The sequence below is a fragment of the Salvelinus fontinalis genome, chromosome 37 (assembly GCF_029448725.1).
Source record: "Salvelinus fontinalis isolate EN_2023a chromosome 37, ASM2944872v1, whole genome shotgun sequence".
Taxonomy (NCBI): Eukaryota; Metazoa; Chordata; class Actinopteri; order Salmoniformes; family Salmonidae; genus Salvelinus; species Salvelinus fontinalis.
In genome coordinates this window covers 6,889,922-6,911,059 of record NC_074701.1, presented here as the reverse complement: position 1 = coordinate 6,911,059, position 21,138 = coordinate 6,889,922, and the positions used below count along the sequence as shown (strand labels likewise).

Genomic DNA, 21,138 nt, shown 5'->3' with positions numbered 1-21,138 from the left:
GCATCAGTGGTCTGCTTAAAGTCACTGATCTTCCATCTAAGCTACAGAAATACTTAGACATGAGCCACTAACACCCAGCCTGCACCACCTCATACCACCAGGGTTAGTGTAGTAACAGTGGAACTACTCACTGGGCACAGACGTCAAATTAATGTCTAGTTTTGATTTACATGTGGTTGATTTGTCAACTAACGTCAATTCAACATGAAGTTAACAAAAAAGCATCCTAATGGTCACAGACCTCACTGTCTTTAACGCTCTTCCTGATTCTATTTGAATCCACATGCCCACCTCAGTGGTAGATAACATCTATGGTGTCCTACAGTCTAGTTTGAACCTAGTACATTATCATTTCAATAGATTGTGTATTCATCGTCATCATCATATTTATTTTGTTACACAGCTTGTACGTTTGATTTACACTCTTGATCATGATTGGTTACTGGCATCGGACATTTGACTACCGGTATATACATGAGAGATATAAGATGAACATGTAAAAATCAAGAGACAAGGTGAAAGGTGGATGGAACATAACTAATATAACAGATAGTGTATGTGGTGATAATGAAAACAAACACAGCAGACTGTCTTCAGTAGTTTATTACACTAAAGAATAGAGGGGTCTTTCTGGGGTGGGTTAAGAGGTATGACAGAATCATATTGGAGGGAGATAGATGTAACACAGGAGAGGGGAATGTTCTGTCCTTCCAGTAAAAGGACTCAACCAAGGTCTTCTCAGTCAGTCACTATTGTGCTTCTGCCCTCTGCTGGAGAGGAAGTGAAACATTCAGTCACATTCTCCATTGTGACGTTTCCACTAGTTACAGATCTAGGATCAGTTTCCCCTTCTCCTACCCTAACCTTAATCTTGAGTATGAAAAATTGAAATCTGACCCAAGATCAGCATCTAGGGGCAAATTCACCCTAAACCCAGGCACAGTCCACGCTGTAATGTTATGGACACACACAGATAACAATGAGGTTAGCTGGTCACAATGTGATAACAACATTTTACATGCAGCAAAACAAATACACTGATAAAGATGTGTGTGGTTAAAGAGTGATGTTTACTACACATAGTAATGTGGTGTTGTCTGTATCTTTGTTGAGAGATCAGCATCATCTGGTACAACAGACAGAGGAGACACCAATACTGACCTGTGTGGTCACCTGTAGAGCTATTGAGCTGTAGACCACATTATCATCTGGTTCTGCTGACTACAGAGGAGGAACAGGGAGAGAGGTGAACAGGGACACTTCTGTCATGATGGAGAGTACACTATAAAACACAGTTCACAGTGAATTTAAAAGTGTAGACAGTTATAATTGTTATATGTAACATAAAGGTGATATATTAGGCCTACAGCTATAATGGTGACATAACCATGACTATATTAACACTGAGGAAACAATCACTTACTGTTGTTTCTGATAACATAATACTAGCTGTGGATAATCAGTAGAACAGCTTTACCTTGGTCTGTCCTTTTAGTTGGGCCTTGTGCTGGAGGATGACAGTACTGTATGTGACATCATCATCAGCTTCAGGAAATGGATCCTTTTGGTAGAGAGAGACCCAAATAACAGAAATGTGTTGTTATACTGTCATAGTGTACATTTACCTATTGCTTATTCCAAGACAGAAAGTGATACTGGAAATACAATTGTCTTCTAAAACAGATGCACATTTGCCAAGGCTATGACGTTTTATGAGTAACAGTCATAATATTGTGTAAGAGCCGAGATGCTTGTAGCCATATGTTGACCTTCTCTGCTGTCCTGAACTGATCAGGCATCACAGTGCTGTACATCACGTCATGGTGGCTCTCTGGGTTTGGCCTCTGAGAAATGGACTGCACAGAAGGTAAACACATGGCTACATGCATAGGAAAAGAAACCGGAACTTCAGATGCTCAGCTCACTTCGCTCACCCTAGAGGAGGAGATCAACAATTTCCAGGCCCCGGGGCATGTACTAGTCTGTGGAGACCTAAATGCCAGAACTGGACAAGAACCTGACACCCTCAGCACACAGGTGGACAAACACCTACCTGGAGGTGACATCATTCCCTTCCCCCATATGTCCCCCTAGACACAACTACGATAACATAACCAACAAAAATGGGTCACATCTCTTGCAGCTCTGTCGGACAATGGGTATGTACATAGTCAATGGTAGGTTTCGAGGGGAATCCTACGGTAGGTACACCTATAGCTCATCTCTTGGCAGTAAGTGCTTAGACCCCAATCAGATCCCAGAAAAATCACACTACTTGAACAGAGCTATGCTCAATCATGAGGCATCAAAGCCAAAGGACCTGAATAATATTAAGAAAATGCTACAGATGGAAGGAAAGTATTGTGGAAATCTACCATAAAACTATTAGGCAAGACAAATTCAAACCCTTCTCGACAATTTCCTGGACAGAAATACATGACAGAAAAAGAAGGAACAGCACGTCAGAAATCAGCTCAATGTAATTGAAGAATCCATAGAATCTAACCACTTGTGGGAAAATTGGAAAACTCTAATCAAACAGCAACACGAAGAGTTATCTATCCAAAACGGAGATGTTTGGATAAACCACTTCTCCAATCTTTTTGGTTCAGAAAAAAAGAACAAACAGCAGAAACATATACATGATCAAATACAAATCTTAGAATCAACTATTAAATACTAGCAGAACCCACTGGATTCTCCAATTACATTAAATGATCTACAGGACAAAATTCAAACCCTACAACCAAAAAGGCCCGTGAGGTTGATGGTATCCTAAATGAAATTATAAAATATATAGACCACAAATTCCAATTGGCTATCCTTAAACTCTTTAACACCATCCTCAGCTCTGGCACATTCCCCAATATCTGGAACCAAGGACTGATCACCCCAATCCACAAAAGTGAAGACAAATTTGACCCCATTAATTACCTGTCACGCCCTGACCATAGAGAGCCCTTGGGGTTCTCTATGGTGCAATATGTCAGAGCGTGACTAGGGGGTGTTCTAGTCTTGTATTTATATGTTGGTGTTAGTATGGTTCCCAATTGGAGGCAGCTGATGATCGTTGCCTCTAATTGGGGATCATACTTAGTGTGGTCCTTTTCCCACCTGCGTTTGTGGGCTATTGTTTCGTTTTGGTTTAGTGCGATGTGCGTTATTCTTTGTTGTTTTTGAAGGTTCACTTTAATAAATATGTGGAACCTTACTCACGCTGCGCCTTGGTCCGCTCATTATGTATACAACCAACGTGACAGAATATCCCATCACCCCAGGACCAAGCAGCATACCATGTAGGTAAAGGAGAGCTGGACATGGGAGGAAATAATGTGTGGATGCGAGAACCTTCCTTGGCGGGAGTCGCCAAGGAGTTTAGGAGGAGAGCGATGACGCCGGGGTCCGCGGCCACAGAAACCCCAAGATTTATTTGCGGGGGGCGCAAGGGGCTGTCGGTCGAGCCGAGGAGAGAGCCAGAGACCGTCGGGGAGTCGATGGAGCTGTTGGAGGAGGGAGATTGAGAGAAATGTTGGTTAGGTGTATTATGCAAGGCACTCGCCCTGAAGAGTGTGTCATCAGTCCGGTGCCACCTGTGCCGGCTCCACGCACCAGGCCTTCAGTGCACCTCCCCAGCCCGGTACGTCCTGTACCGGCTCCCCGCACTCGTCCACCACTGCGTGTGTACAGTCCGAAGTCTCCAGCGACGGTCTACAGCCCGGAGCCTTCAGCGACGGTTCAGTCCAGAGCTTCCAGCGATGGTTCACAATCCAGAGCCTCCAGTGACGGTCCACAGTCCGGAGACTCCAGTGACGGTCCAAGGCCCGGAGACTCCAGCGACAGTTTACAGCCCGGAGACTCCAGCGACAATCCACAGTCCGGAGACTCCAGCGACGGTCCACAGCCCGGAGACTCCAGCGACGGTCCACAGCCCGGAACCTCCAGCGACGGTCCCCAGCCCGGAGCATCCGGCGACGGTTCACAGTCCGGAGCTTCCGGCGACGGTCAACGGCACAGAGCTTCCGGCGACGGTCAACGGCCCGGAGCTTCCGGCGATGGTCCACGGCCCGGAGCTTCCTGCGCCGGTGCCATGGCTGGAGCCTTCCTCTGCGCCCAGTCCTTCCTCTGCGCCGGTGCCCAGTCCAGGCACGGCGTCCAGTCCTGCTCTATGGCCGAAGCCTTCCTCTACTCCGGTGGCCAGTCCGGGCACGGCGTTCAGCCCGGCTTCAGGGTCAGATCCGCGGTCTGAGCGGGGGCTATGTCCCGCACCGGAGCCGCCACCGACACTAGTTGCCCACCCTAACCCTTCCCATCCAGGTTCAGGTTTTGCGGTCGGAGTCTGCACCTTTGGGGGGGTGGGGGGGGGGTACTGTCACGCCCTGACGATAGAGAGCCCTTGGGGTTCTCTATGGTGCAATAGGCCAGAGAATGACTAGGAGGTGTTCTAGTCTTGTATTTCTATGTTGGTGTTAGTATGGTTCCCAATTGGAGGCAGCTGATGATCGTTGCCTCTATTTGGGGATCATACTTAGTGTGGTCCTTTTCCCACCTGCGTTTGTGGGATATTGTTTTGTTTTGGTTTAGTGCTATGTGCGCTACGAACTTCACGTTCGTTTATTCTTTGTTGTTTTTTGAAGGTTCACTTTAATAAATATGTGGAACTCTACTCACGCCGCGCCTTGGTCCACTCATTATGTATACGATGAATGTGACATTACCATGGGAAATGCATCAACAACAACCTTGGGAAAGTTATCATTAACAGCAGACTTGTACATTTTCTCAGCAAAAACAATGTACTGAGCAAATGTGAGACAGGGATGCAACTTAAGCCCCACCCTCTTCAACATATATATCAACGAATTGGCGAGGGCACTAGAACAGTCTGCAGCACCCAGACTCACCCTACTTGAATCTGAAGTCAAATGTCTACTGTTTGCTGATTATCTGGTCCTCAACCACGGAGGGCCTACAGCAGCACACAAGTATTCTGCACAGATTCTGTCAGACCTGGGCCCTGATAATAAATCTCAGAAAGACGAAAAATAATGGCGTTCCAAAAAAAGTCCAGTTGCCAGGACAACGAATACAAATTCCTTCTTGACACCGTTGCCCTAGAGCACACAAACTATGCATACCTTGGCCTAAAGATCAGCACCACAACTGTTAACCTCTCTTGGGCACGAGAGACGGTAGCTTCCCACCTCTTTAACAGCCAGTGAAACTGCTGGGCGCCAAATTCAAATACAGAAATACTCATTATAAAAATTCAGAAAACAAAACATATTTTACATAGGTTTAAAGATGAACTTCATATGAATCCAACCACTGTCAGATTTAAAAAATGCTTTACGGCAAAAGCATACATTACGATTATGAGAACATAGCCCACAAGACAAATTATTCCAAACAGTAGCCAACCAGATACAACAGTCACACAATTTAGAAATAGAGATATAATTAATCCCTTACCTTTGATGATCTTCATATGGTTGCACTCAGCAGACATTCATCTACTCAATAAATGTTCCTTTTGTTCGAAAAAGTCTCTTTATATCCAAAAACCTCCGTTTTGTTTGCGCGTTTTCTTCAGTAATCCACAGGCTCAAACGCAGTCAAAACAGGCAGACAAAAAAATCCAAATTGTATCCGTAAAGTTCATAGAAACATGTCAAACGATGTTTATATTCAAGCCTCAGGTTGTTGTTAGCCTAAATAATCGATAATATTTCAACCGGACAACAACGTCGTCAATTTAAAAAGGTAAACAAGAAAGGCACTCTCTCGGTCTCGAGCATGAAAAAGCTCTGTGACACTTTAGGGTCCACTCATTCAGACTGCTCTTACTTCCTAATTTTTCAGGATATAAGCCTGAAACAATTTCTAAAGACTGTTGACATCTAGTGGAAGGCATAGAAACTGCAATTTGAGTCCTAAGTCAATGGATACTGTAATAGCATTGAATAGAAAACTACAAAACCAACAAAAAAACAACTTTCTGAATGGATTTTTCTCAGGTTTTAGCCTGCCAAATCAGTTCTGTTATACTCACAGACACTATTTTAACGGTTTTGGAAACTTTAGAGTGTTTTCTATCCAAATCTACCAGTTATATGCATATGATATCTTCTGGGCCCGAGAAACAGGCCGCATTTCATCCAAAATTCCAAATGCTGCCCCCTACCCTAGAGAAGTTAACGATCTTAGAGACAAGGCAAGAAGGGCTTTCTATGCCATCAAAAGAATTAGACATTAGATATAAAAATAATAAAATTAGACATACCAACTAGGATCTAGCTAAAAGTACTTGAATCAGTTATAGAACCCATTGCCCTTCATGGTTGTAAATTCTGGGGTCTGCTCACCAACCAATAATTCACACAATGGGACTAACATCAGATTGAGACTGCATGCAGAATTCTGCAAAAATATCTTCTGTGTACAACGTAAAACACCAAATAATACATGCTGAGCAGAATTAGGCCGATACCTGCTAATTATCAAAATCCAGAAAAGAGACGTTAAATTCTACAACTACCTAAACGGAAGCGATTCCCAAACCTTCCATAACAAAGCCATCACCGAAATAAATCTTTGACTATGTACAGACTCAGTGAGCAAAGCCTTGCTATTGAGAAATGCAGCTAAAGGCAGACCTGGCTCTCAAGACAAGACGGGCTGTAACGGGTGTCGTAATCCTCCTCCTCAAACGAGGAGAGGAGAGAAGGATCGAAAGACCAAAATGCAGCGGGTTGTGAATACATAATGAATTTTAATAAACAAGACGAAACTAAACACACGAAGAACACTTGATACTTTACAAAACAACAAAACGAAGTAAACAGACCTGGACACGAACTTACATACAACGTGAAGAACGCACGAACAGGAACAGACTACAAATACCTAACGACAATGAAACAGTCCCGTATGGTGCGCACATACACTGACACGGAAGACAATCACCCACAAACAAACAGTGAGAACACCCTACCTTAATATGACTCTCAATTAGAGGAAAACGCAAAACACCTGCCTCTAATTAAGAGCCATACCAGGCAACCCAAAACCAACATAGAAACAGAAAACATAGACTGCCCACCCAAAACTCACGCCCTGACCATCACACACATACAAAACAACAGAAAACAGGTCAGGAACGTGACAGAACCCCCCCTCAAGGTGCGAACGCCGGGCGCACCAGCACAAAGTCCAGGGGAGGGTCTGGGTGGGCATCTGACCACGGTGGTGGCTCAGGCTCCGGACGCTGTCCCCACACCACCATAGTCACTCCCCGCTTCTGTATCCCCCTCCCAATGACCACCCTCCAACTAAAACCACCTAAATGAAGGGGCAGCACCGGGATAAGGGGCGGCAGGTCCTGGCTGAGGGACTCTGGCAGGTCCTGGCTGAGGGACTCTGGCAGGTCCTGGCTGAGGGACTCTGGCAGGTCCTGGCTGAGGGACTCTGGCAGGTCCGGGCTGAGGGACTCTGGCAGGTCCGGGCTGAGGGACTCTGGCAGGTCCGGGCTGAGGGACTCTGGCAGGTCCGGGCTGAGGGACTCTGGCAGGTCCGGGCTGAGGGACTCTGGCAGGTCCGGGCTGAGGGACTCTGGCAGGTCCGGGCTGAGGGGCTCTGGCAGGTCCGGGCTGAGGGGCTCTGGCAGGTCCGGGCTGAGTGGCAGCTCATGACTGTAGGGCAGCTCATGACTGTAGGGCAGCTCATGACTGTAAGGCATCTCATGACTGTAAGGCATCTCATGACTGTAGGGCAGCTCATGACTGTAGGGCAGCTCATGACTGTAGGGCAGCTCATGACTGAAGGGCAGCTCATGACTGGAGGGCAGCTCATGACTGGAGGGCAGCTCATGACTGAAGGGCAGCTCTGACAGCTCCTGACTGGCTGGCGTCACTGGCAGCTCCTGACTGGCTGGCGGCTCTGGCAGCTCCTGACTGGCTGGCGGCTCTGGCAGCTCCTGACTGGCTGGCGGCTCTGGCGGCTCCTGACTGACGGACGGCTCTAGCGGCTCGTGGCAGACGGACGGCTCAGAAGGCGCTGTGCAGACGGACGGCTCAGACGGCGCTGGGCAGACAGATGGCTCAGACGGCGCTGGGCAGACAGATGGCTCAGACGGCGCTGGGCAGACAGATGGCTCAGACGGCGCTGGGCAGACAGATGGCTCAGACGGCGCTGGGCAGACAGATGGCTCAGACGGCGCTGGGCAGACAGATGGCTCAGACGGCGCTGGGCAGACAGATGGCTCAGACGGCGCTGGGCAGACAGATGGCTCAGACGGCGCTGGGCAGACAGATGGCTCAGACGGCGCTGGGCAGACAGATGGCTCAGACGGCGCTGAGCAGACAGATGGCTCAGACGGCGCTGGGCAGACAGATGGCTCAGACGGCGCTGGGCAGACAGGCAGTGCAGAAGGCGTTGGGCAGACAGGCAGTGCAGAAGGCGTTGGGCAGACAGGCAGTGCAGAAGGCGTTGGGCAGACGGCCAACTCTGCCCTGCTGAGGCGCACAGTAGGCCTGGTGCATGGTGCCGGAACTGGAGGTACCGGGATGACGGCACGCACTTCAAGGCTAGTGCGGGAAGCAGGGACAGGGCACACTGACTTCTCGAAGCGCACTATAGGCCTGGTGCGTGGTACCGGAACTGGAGGTACCGGGCTGAGGGCACGCACCTCCGGGCGAGTGCGGGGAGAAGGAACAGTGCGTACAGGGCTCTGGAGACGCACAGATGGCTTAGTGCGTGGTGCCGGAACTGGAGGCACTGGGCTGGAGACACGCACCATAGGGAGAGTGCGTGGAGGAGGAACAGGGCTCTTAAAACACACTGGAAGCCTGGTGCGTGGTGTAGGCACTGGTGGTACTGGGCTGGGGCGAGGAGGTAGCGCCGGAAATACCGGGCCGTGTAGGCGTACTGGCTTCCTTGAGCACTGAGCCTGCCCAACCTTACCTGGTTGCATGCTCCCCGTAGCCCGTCCAGTGCGGGGAGGTGGAATAACACGCACTGGGCTGTGTTGGCGAACCGGGGACACCATGCGTAAGGCTGGTGCCATGTAAGCCGGCCCAAGGAGACATACTGGTGGCCAGATATGTAGCGCCGGCCTCATGACATTTGGCTCAATGCCCAATCTAGCCCTACCAGTGTGGGGAGGTGGAATAACCCGCACTGGGCTATGCACCCGTACAGGAGACACCGTGCGCTCTACTGCGTAACATGGTGTCTGCCCGTACTCCCGCTCTCCACGGTTAGCCTGGGAAGTGGGCGCAGGTCTCCTACCTGCCCTCGGCCCACTACCTCTTAGCCACCCCCCCAAGAAATTTTTGGGTAGTACTTGCGGGTTTCCAGCCTTGCTTCCGTGCTGCCTCCTCATAACGTCGCCTCTCCGCTTTCGCTGCCTCCAGCTCCGCTTTGGGGCGGCGACACTCCACTGGCTCTGCCCAGGGTCCTTTACCGTCCAGGATCTCCTCCCATGTCCAATCCTCCTTTTCCCACTGCTGCTGTCGTTGCTGTCCGTTAACCCGCTGCTTGATCTGGGTTTGGTGGGTGATTCTGTAACGGGTGTCGTAATCCTCCTCCTCAAACGAGGAGAGGAGAGAAGGATCGAAAGACCAAAATGCAGCGGGTTGTGAATACATAATGAATTTTAATAAATAAGACGAAACTAAACACACGAAGAACACTTGATACTTTACAAAACAACAAAACGAAGTAAACAGACCTGGACACGAACTTACATACAACGTGAAGAACGCACGAACAGGAACAGACTACAAATACCTAACGACAATGAAACAGTCCCGTATGGTGCACACATACACTGACACGGAAGACAATCACCCACAAACAAACAGTGGGAACACCCTACCTTAATATGACTCTCAATTAGAGGAAAACGCAAAACACCTGCCTCTAATTAAGAGCCATACCAGGCAACCCAAAACCAACATAGAAACAGAAAACATAGACTGCCCACCCAAAACTCACGCCCTGACCATCACACACATACAAAACAACAGAAAACAGGTCAGGAACGTGACACGGGCTATGTGCATACTGCCCACAAAATGAGAAGGAAACTGAGCTGCATTTCCTAACCTCCTGCCAAATGTATGACAATATTAGAGACTCAGGTTACACAGATCCACAAAGGATTTATTTTGTTTGTTTTGTTTGATAAGCTGCCATATCTACTGGGTGAAATACCAGTGTGCCATCACAGAGGCAACATTTGTGACCTGTTGCCACAAGAAAAGCTCAACCTGTGAAGAACAAACACCATTGTAAATACACCCCATATTTTATGTCTATTTATTCTCCATTTTGTACTTTAACTATTTGCACATCGTTACAACACTGTATATAGCCACCACATGACATCTGAAATGTCTTTATTCTTTTGGAACTTCTGTTAATGTAACATTTATTTGTTAATTTACATTGTTTATTTCACTTTTGTTTATTATCTACTTCATTTACTTTGGCAATGCTAACATATGTTTCCCATGCCAATAAAGCGCTTGAATTGAATTGAGAGAGAGAGAGAACCCCAGCTCACACTTCAGAGGTGGAGGAGAAAGAGAGAGATAGAGAGAGAAAGAGAGAGAGATAGAGAGAGAGAGAAAGAGAGAGAGAGAGAGAGAGAGAGAGAGAGAGAGAGAGAGAGAGAGAGAGAGAGAGAGAGAGATAGAAAGAGAGAGAGAGAGAGAAAGAGAGAGAGAGAAAGAGAGAAAGAGAGAGAGAGAGAGAGAGAGAGAGAGAGAGAGAGAGAGAGAGAGAGAGAGAGAGAGAGAGAGAGAGAGAGAGAGAGAGAGAACCCCGGCTCACTGCAGAGATGGAGTGATTGGTTCTAGTCCAAGATCTCCACAGACCAAAACCAAGTTTATTCAGTTTGTACCTGCTGTGCTGGTTTTCTGGTGTGGGTCACTGTGCTGTATGTAATGTCCTCCTCAGGGTCAGCAGACTGTAAAGAAATAAATAGCAAAGAGAAACAGGACTTGTCTCTTTACCACCTAAACCACAGTTTGTTTCCACTGATATCATTCAGTCAGGTGTATATTTAGTGAACTGACAGTATTAACATCATTTTTTCAACATCTTGAGTGCTATAAGAGCTTGGGTTCAGTTAGAATATGGGACCTTTTATGTCAACTCATTGATAATCAACTAAAGAGGTAACGCTGGAGTCAAATTGTAGATGATCCCAAATCAAGAACAGAAAATCAGATGGATGAAAATAATAAAATAAGTGTATCCTACCACTGAGTTGTTAGTTGTCTGGTCCTTGGCCTTATTGTCCTCTGGAATAACGAGAGGGAGATATCAACTACTTCTGAGTTTGTTATAGTACAATAATACCTCTGAATGGATTTCTTAAAGACAATTCCTCCAAATATTTTCTGTCATTCAAGATAAATCACAGGCAAGAAATATAGTTTTGTCACGCCCTGGCCTTAGTTATCTTTGTTTTCTTTATTATTTGAGTTAGGTCAGGGTGTGACATGGGGGATGTTTGTGTGTTTTTGTCTAGTCGAGGGTGTTTGTAGTGTCTAGGGGGTTTTGGTAGAGTTTATGGGGTTGTGTTCAGTGTAGGTGTTTAGGTATGTCTATGGTTGCCTGAGTGGTTCTCAATCAGAGACAGCTGTCTATCGTTGTCTCTGATTGGGAGCCATATTTATGGCAGCCATAGGCATTAGACAGGTTGTGGGTAATTGTCTATGTCTACGTTGCATGTGTGCACGTAGTTTGTATAGCTTCACAATCGTTTGTTGTTTTTGTATTAGTTTGTCAGTGTTCTTCAGTTTTCGTCTTCGTTATATTAAAAGAAGATGTATTCATATCACGCTGCGCCTTGGTCCACTCATTCACCTAAAGACGATCGTGACAAGTTTGGTTACAATATCAATACATTTAGTATTTTTCTAAACTATTCTCCTTTTATATATTCACATAAAATGACTACTTACTATGCTTTCTCCACATCTTCCACGTTACTAGGATACCAGCTGTCAGCACCACCAACATGCCCAGAGAGATGAGTAGGACTTTCACAGACCTGATGGATTACATATAAGAACATGTAATAATAATAAAATTAAAAAAGATCATTATAAATGGATCATTTGTGAAAAGGTAACAACTTGTTTGATAAGTGGAACAATTATTTATCTATTCACATGTGTGGAAGTTGACCATGCAAATGAAGAGATGATATGACTATTATTGAGATTATTACTATACAAATAACGTTTGTTTTGTGTGCAACTTGTCCTTGCAAATGAGTGAGAATAAGACCAACATTGCTGCTACTTTTCATGAGGCAACCACAGAGATGTTCTTCTACCCAAGAGGAAGTCATAACAGTCTCTATATGCATTGAGGGAGGGTGTTGGGTTATCATTAACTGTTGTAGTGTTTGATGGAATTGTAATGTTTCTCTGTGTTCATATTATCTAACAACATGTGGGATAATACAGCTGAAGGAGTGATAATAACCTCTGGTGGACTTCCTCCATGTTCCCCTCAGCTCCTTGACTTGTGTTGTCAGTCTGAACAGGCTCAGCAGTTGGAGAGGCAGAGGGTTGTTGAGGGGTTGGATCTTCGGTTGCTGTGAGGTAAAACAACAATATCATCAATGAAGTTAATGGTAAACCAGATAGTCAGGTTGTATAGCAACATCACATTCATAGTTAATATTACAATCAGTTCCAGATGATGCCAGGGGATAAAACAAAGTGAATCATATTGATCATAAAGTATGTGATTGATCTACTAACTTGAGGTCATCTTAGAGGTTCTCTGTGTTGCAGTTTGTTGACTGACAGTGATGTGAACAGGCATCTCTAGTTCTCCCACTCTACACCAATACCAGTCAGTGTTCTCCATCTTCAGTCCACTCATAGTCATTGTTAAGACTGTTCTGTTGTTGGCTTCACTAGTCCGCTTTAATGTCACTGATGTTCCATTGAAAGTCCCAGAATACCACATCACACATTCACCACCCATCCTGCACCACTTCATATCTCCAGAGTTACTATAGTAACAATGAACAATGACACTCCCTCCTTCTACTCCAGTCACTTCCTGTTGGTCCACATAGAGTTCTGGAGTACCTGAACACAGAGGTACAGACACCATAGAAAGAACTCAGCAGCAGACCTTTATATCTAGTAGGTGTATGACCTTTATTCTCCAAGTACTTTTACACATTGTGTTACTTGGTGATATGGTGCTGCTTGTGATAGACAACGTTGAAAGACACAATGCAGACAGTGGACTCTAAACAAAGTTTACACCAAGATCTACATATAGAAAACATAAAATAGACAAGGTAAAAGGCACCAGCCAGAATGACTCTACTTCCTAGTGTTAACAGACTTCACTGTCTGTAACTCTCTTCCTGCTTCTATTTGTGTGTACATTCCCCCCTCAGTGGCAGACATTAACTATTGCATAAAATGGACTAATTTAACCCCATAATCATAGTCACTAAAATATATTTCAGCTTTCTCTAAGGGTTTTGGGAACAAGAGTCACTACTACCCTCTTACTTTCTACTGGAACATAGGTCACTAATGATTACAAAGATTTGGTAATTGGGCAACATGCACCATATTTCCATTGGCAAAATTCTATATTTCACTATATAAGAAACTATATGATAAATGTCCTGTATATGCTGAACATTGATAGATTTGAGGGGTCATGTGCTACAGAGATGTAGTGATGGGTACTAGACCAAGACCTCCACAGACTCTCACTTTAAACCAGGTTCAAGGTCCTCCGGAAAACAACTTAGTCTGATGTGGTTTTACGTTCAACAAGAACACTCTCTGTCTCTCTCCCCCTTCTATACAGGAAGTGAACCCTGGTCATGTACAGCTCATAACCACAGATGTCCTCCAAGGGAAAGTGCTAAATTTAGCTCAGGAAGCTGCATTATCTCTCAAACTCACAGAGCACAGAGCTCACATCATGTTGTGACAAATTATTTTAAGAACAATAAATAGTCTTTAAAAATATTTTTTTTTTATTGCTTTCATGCTATTTTCACACATCTGTGTTAACATTTCACAACTTTTAGTACAAAACTTAAAACAAATGCTGTTTTAACAAAATTTTAAGCACATTTTCTATTGACTAAATACAACACACAAAATCACACAGTAACTTTTTCACCAAACCTAATCAGTTTCATCTAGAAGTATCTTTCATATAAAGTAAATGCCTTTCACAATACAATGCGCACAATACTATTCATATTTTTATCTTCTAATTTGTTTAAATACATTTGACCATCACTTAACCTTCCTGTTGTGTTCGTTTCATGTTAATTAATTGTGTTCCCGGTCCAAAATGACTTCCCCATTATAGCTGATTATAAATCCATAATAATACATATATATCACCTAATGTTGTGTTAGATCTTTTTATCAGCTTAAGTTCTTGTGAACATTACAAGTTTTGAACTTATATTTGCTATTTATGGTCTGTAGGCCTCATACAACTCGTTTTTTGAGTAAAAAAAAGCATAATGTATGGATTCTTTTGACTATAACAAATACTCAGATGAAACATATTGTGCTATTTATCACAGACTACTTTGTGTCAAAGTTTAACAAGGACTCTCTCCTCCTCAACAGTGTCACGATCAAAGATATGATCAAGAGCCTCACATACAGTATATAGTTTGTTCATTGTGCTGCCACAGAAGGAATTGTGAGCAAGGCTTGTGTGTGCCTGCTCCTCGCACTTGCCCTGAAGTGCGTGTCACCAGTCCGGTGCCACCTGTGCCGGCTCCACGCACTAGGCTTCCGGCGACGGTCCCTAGTCCAGAGCTTCCGGCGACGGTCCCCAGGCCAGAGCTTCCGGCGACAGTCCCCAGTCCAGAGCTTCCGGCGACGGTCCCCAGTCCAGAGCTTCCGGCGACGGTCCCCAGGCCAGAGCTTCCGGCGACAGTCCCCAGTCCAGAGCTTCCGGCGACGGTCCCCAGTCCAGAGCTTCCGGCGACGGTCCCCAGTCCAGAGCTTCCGGCGACGGTCCCCAGTCCAGAGCTTCTGGCGACGGTCCCCAGTCCAGAGCTTCTGGCGACAGTCCCCAGTCCAGAGCTTCCGGCGATGGTTCACAGTCCGGAACCTCCTGCGACGGTTCACAGTACGGAACCTCCTGCGACGGTCCACAGTCCGGAACCTCCTACGACGGTCCACAGTCCGGAACCTCCTACGAAGGTCCACAGTCCGGGACCTCCTGCGACGGTCAACGCTCCGGAACCTCCTGCGACGGTCAACGCTCCGGAGCCTCCAGCGGGGGTCGACGGTCCGGAGCCTCCTGCAACGGTCCACAGTCCGGAACCTCCTACGACGGTCCACAGTCCGGAACCTCCTACGACGGTTCACAGTACGGAACCTCCTACGACGGTTCACAGTACGGAACCTCCTGCGACGGTCCACAGTCAAGAACCTCCTGCGACTGTTCACAGTACGGAACCTCCTGCGACGGTTCACAGTACGGAACCTCCTGTGACGGTCCACAGTCCGGAACCTCCTGCAACGGTCCACAGTCCGGAACCTCCTACAACGGTCCACAGTCCGGAACCTCCTACGACGGTCCACAGTCCGGAACCTCCTACGACGGTCCACAGTCCGGGACCTCCTGCGACGGTCAACGCTCCGGAACCTCCTGCGACGGTCAACGCTCCGGAGCCTCCAGCGGGGGTCGACGGTCCGGAGCCTCCTGCGACGGACAATGCTCCGGAGCCTCCAGCGGGGGTCAACAGTCCGGTGCTTCCAGGCAAGGCGTCCAGTCCTGCTCCAGGGCAGTAGCCTCCCTCTGCGCCGGTGCCCAGTCCAGGCACGGCGGCCAGCCCGGGTCCATGGCTGGATCCGCAGGATGAGCGGGTTCTTCATCCCGCTCCAGAGCTGCCACCGATGCTGGCGGATCAGCGAGCGGAGTGGGTACTTTGCCCCGCACCGGAGCCGCCACCGACGCTAGATGCCCACCCGTACCCTCCCCTATAGAGTCAGGTTTTGCGGACGGAGTCCGCACCTTTGGGGGGGATACTGTCACGCCCTGACCATAGAGAGCCTTTTTATTCTCTATGTTGGTTAGGTCAGGGTGTGACTAGGGTGGGTAATCTAGGTTGTTTTATTTCTATGTTGGCCTGGTATGGTTCCCAATCAGAGGCAGCTGTTTATCGTTGTCTCTGATTGGGGATCATATTTAGGCAGCCATTTCCCCACTGTGTTTTGTGGGATCTTATTTTGAGTTAGTGCATGTAGCACCTTTGAAGTCACAGTTCGTTGTTTTGTTCTCTTTTGTTTGGAAGTTTCATTAATTAAATTATGTGGAACTTTAATCACTCTGCGCCTTGATCCATCTCTCCACACAACCGTGACAGTATTGGTCACATACACGTGTTTAGCAGATATTGTTGCGGGTGTAGCGAAATGCTTGTGCTTCTAGCTTCAACAGTGCAGTAATATCTAACAAGTAATATCTAACAGTTTCACAACATATACCCCAAAAACATGTAAACCTAAGTAATGAATGGATGAATGGATGAGTAATGAAGAATATATTTACATATATGTCAGAGCGACATTGGACTAAGATACAGTGGCATGGTATAGAATACAGTATATACATATGAGATGGGTGATGTACCATTTGGACAAGTTGGGACATTTCGCCCGGCCCCACAAGCAAAAATGATATTTTAGGCTTAGGGGTTAGGTTTAGGGTAATGGTTACAATTAGGGTTAAGGTTAGAATCATAATTAGGGTTAGGGGAAATAGGATTTTGAATTAGGATACATATTTTGGCCCCACAAAGATTGTAAAACATGTGTGTGTTTTATCCTGAAGAAAGCTGAACATTTTTTGTGTACATGCCCCCCTCAGTGGAAGATAACAACTATTGTATTATATAGACTAGTTTAACCCAAAACTCATAGTCACTACAATGTATTTCAGCTTCCAGCTTTCTCCAAGGGCTCTTTGCGACCAAGAGTCACCATTATCCTGTTACCCTCTGCTGGAAAATAGGTCACTAATGATTACACAAAGAAATGTATAGAATTGAGATGGCATGAGCTAGAGAGATGGAGTGATGACAGCCTTCCACTTAAAGATGAACCCTGGTCATAGACGCAGCTCAAAACCACAGATGCCCCCCAACCTAAACTGTTAAAGTTAGCTCAGGAAGCTGCTGTACCACAAGGCTGCAGGTTTCTGGTAAACTAACTCATGCTATGACATCTTGTTAAACACTTGTTGTCTCCATCACAGCAAATAACTTTGTTACATCAGAATGTCAGATTTTCTTTCACAGAATTTCACATAATTTGGTGACAGATGATCTTGATAACTTAAAAAACATGTTTATTAGCAAGTAAAATTAAATATTCAATTAAAGCTGGAGAATGTGAAGAAGGTAAAGACATATCCCGCAATGAAAAATGTGCAAATCTAGTTTCTACTTCCTGTTTCACCTCAGAGTCGGGTTCCCCTGAACTTCACCACAGCAATCAAATCAAATGTATTTATATAGCCCTTCTTAAATCAGCTGATATCTCAAAGTGCTGTACAGAAACCCAGCCTAAAACCCCAAACAGCAAGAAATGCAGGTGTAGAAGCACGGTGGCTAGGAAAAACTCCAAAGGCCAAAACCTAGGAAGAAACCTAGAGAGAAATGAAGGGTGGCCAGTCCTCTTCTGGCTGTGTCGGGTGGAGATTATAACAGAACATGGCCAAGATGTTCAAATGTTCATAAATGACCAGCATGGTCAAATAATAATAATCACAGTAGTTGTTGAGGGTGCAACAAGTCAGAACCTCAGGAGTAAATGTCAGTTGGCTTTTCATAGCTGATCATTGAGAGGATCTCTACCGCTCCTGCTGTCTCTAGAGAGTTGAAAACAGCAGGTCTGGGACAGGTAGCACGTCCGGTGAACAGGTCAGGGCTCCATAGCCGCAGGCAGAACAGTTGAAACTGGAGCAGCAGCACGGCCAGGTGGACTGAGGACAGCAAGGGCTCATCATGCCAGGTAGTCCTGAGGCATGGTCCTAGGGCTCAGGTCCTCAGAGAGAGAAAAAGAAAGAGAGAAAGAGAGAATTAGAGAGAGCATACTTAAATTCACACAGGACACCGGATAAGACAGGAGAAGTACTCCAGATATAACAGACTGACCCTAGCACCCCGACACATAAACTACTGCAGCATAAATACTGGAGCCTGAGGCAGGAGGGGTCAGGAGACACTGTGGCCCCATCTGATGATACCCCCGGACAGGGCCAAACAGGCAGGATATAACCCCACCCACTTTGCCAAAGCACAGCCCGCACACCACTAGAGGGATATCTTCAACCACCAACTTACCATCCTGAGACAAGGCCGAGTATAGCCCACAAAGATCTCCGCCACGGCACAAACCAAGGGGGGGGGGCGCCAACCCAAACAGGAAGATCACGTCAGCGACTCAACTCACTCAAGTGACGCACCCCTCCTAGGGACGGCATGGAAGAGCCCCAGTAAGCCAGTGACTCAGCCCCTGTAATAGGGTTAGAGGCAGAGAATCCCAGTGGAGAGAGGGGAACCGGCCAGGCAGAGACAGCAAGGGCTGTGCGTTGCTCCAGAGCCTTTCCGTTCACCTTCACACTCCTGGGCCAGACTACACTCAATCATATGACCTACTGAAGAGATGAGTCTTCAGTAAAGACTTAAAGGTTGAGACCGAGTCTGCGTCTCTCACATGGGTAGGCAGACCATTCAATAAAAATGGAGCTCTATAGGTGAAAGCCCTGATGTGTTGCGCAGGAAGAAGAGCACTGCATTAACAGTTTTCTGAAGGTAGAAGAATGTTCTCTCCCATCTGTAGAAGAACAACACTGCTTTGAGGACATGATACTCTGCAAATGTCAATCAGACATATATAATTGAAGAATGAGGCATACAGGGGACATATCTCTTTTGTCTGTGATTTTAAAACAACACAATTCATTAATCCAATAATTGAAATAGAAATAAATGACCTTTTTGCTTTTTGAGTAGCGGTTAAAGAGGTGGTAGTGTACACTTACCCCTGGGCTGCATGGTGTGTGTTGTTGACTGGGGCCTGAGAGGTGGAAGAGGAGACAGCAGGATCTACAGTTGTGGGTGAGTTCAGAGAGATGTCTTGAGTGGTCTGCTTGTCTGTCAAGGTGCAACAGTTTCCGTATGTAATTTGTTAGTGTTGAAGTGACACAATTTCAGCGTGATATATCAATGTTTTAAATTAACAAAATGACTTCAGTTGGATTCTGTCAATTTGAAAAACTCATTCCATTTTTGGTTACTCCTGTTTTGGGGGGTGTCTTGCTAATTGCCTATAATTTCCACCTTTTGTCTATTCCATTTGCACAACAGCATGTGAAATTTATTGTCAATCAGTGTTGCTTCCTAATTGGACAGTTTGATTTCATAGAAGTGTGATTGACTTGGAGTTACATTGTGTTGTTTAAGTGTTCCCTTTATTTTTTTGAGCAGTGTATATGTATTTAAAGACACGCTCCAGCTATTTTTGAACATTTCCTGATGAATAATAATATCCCACGTACATTTAAGGGTAAAAAAATAGGTTTCGAGCAAAATAGTGTTTTCAGTTTCAAGGTTTTGGTCTAATGGGAATCCGTGATGTCATCTGCCTCACCCTTGTGGGAACAATAGAGGAACGATAGACAACAAAAGAGGAAAGGTCCATCCCCCACTTGTGCCATGTCATGAGGATACCTGGACCACCTATTGAGATGTGATAAATGAGATGAAAAGGTGACTGGAGCGAGACTTTACGTATTTCTCTGTTCTAGTGAGGACAGAAATATTAGTACTCTCAAGAAATTTGATTTAAAATGTTTTAAAATGTTTTTTACTCCAATGTTTGTAAACATGCTTAAAACTGTTATTGTGATAGCTTGGATGGTCACTCCTTGCATCCATATCTCTGTCTATGAATTTTAGTGGTTACATTTATCCAGGCTCATCCCTCATTACCTGTTCCTGGTAGATAGCTTTTGAACTCTCTTTCTTATTGGACTTAATGTCACTGATGTTCCATTTAAAGTCCAAGAATACCACATCACACAATCACCACCCATCCTGCACCACTTCATATCTGCAGAGTTACTATAGTAACAATGAACAGTGACACTCCCTCCTTCTACTCCAGTCACTTCCTGTTGGTCCACATAGAGTTCTGGAGTACCTGAACACAGAGGTAAAAAACATGAATTCAGAGAAGAAAAAAGTGCTTTTACAACAGGCTCCTTCCAAGTTCCTTATAGCTGCATTCTGTGATTGATACATATTTTTTATGTCTTTTAAATTCATAATAATTATATATTGCCATTGATTCTTAAAGAATGTAACTTTCCTCACAAGCTTAGTTCTGTCATGACCCAAAATAAACTCAGCAAAAAAAGAAATGTCCTCTCACTGTTGTTAGGATCTTATTTTTCATAGTAAATAACTCAAGGACACTAGAGAAGCTTTAACCAAGTTGAATTCTTTCCCAAAGGTTCTGTACAGCTGTAATCAGACAACTCAACAGTTCTTCAATCCAGATATATATATCCCACTTAAGACACTCCTCCTTCTCTCCAATCCTTACATCTTATGTAACAAGATAGTAACAAGATACCAAACCCGTATTACTCCCTTCAGGGAATTTGTCCTCACCTTCTGACCTCAACCTAATCCACAGATGTCCATCTGTCTTTCCTGTATCAACACGGTGCTCTCCTCTTGTCACCCAACACATTCCACAGCTATCTGTCTTTCCTGTATCAACACGGTGCTCTCCTCTTGTCACCCAACACATTCCACAGCTATCTGTCTTTCCTGTATCAACACGGTGCTCTCCTCTTGTCACCCAACACATTCCACAGCTATCTGTCTTTCCTGTATCAACACGGTGCTCTCCTCTTGTCACCCAACACATTCCACAGCTATCTGTCTTTCCTGTATCAACGCGGTGCTCTCCTCTTGTCACCCAACACATTCCACAGCTATCTGTCTTTCCTGTATCAACACGGTGCTCTCCTCTTGTCACCCAACACATTCCACAGCTATCTGTCTTTCCTGTATCAACGTGGTGCTCT

The 21,138-nt window shown here is 45.7% G+C and overlaps 1 protein-coding gene across 4 annotated transcripts; it reads right to left on the bottom strand.

Moving 5' to 3' along the window:
* Positions 1–538: 538 nt before the first annotated feature.
* Positions 539–13,240, bottom strand: LOC129836028 (polymeric immunoglobulin receptor-like). Of its 4 annotated transcripts, none has more exons than XM_055901766.1 (8): positions 12,783–13,240; positions 12,502–12,613; positions 11,973–12,061; positions 11,266–11,306; positions 10,904–10,969; positions 1,478–1,561; positions 1,162–1,221; positions 539–770 (listed from the first exon to the last, which is right to left on the bottom strand). In XM_055901766.1, the coding sequence occupies exons 1-8, from the start codon at positions 13,141–13,143 to the stop codon at positions 750–752; spliced, it is 834 nt and encodes a 277-aa protein (XP_055757741.1). In that variant the 5' UTR covers positions 13,144–13,240; the 3' UTR covers positions 539–749. The 4 variants fall into 4 exon arrangements, 3 of the variants coding, with proteins under 3 accessions (XP_055757741.1, XP_055757740.1, XP_055757742.1); XR_008756598.1 differs by having other exon boundaries at positions 745–770; positions 1,478–1,545; XM_055901765.1 differs by lacking the exon at positions 539–770 and having other exon boundaries at positions 782–1,221.
* Between the last annotated feature and the right edge of the window lie 7,898 nt (positions 13,241–21,138).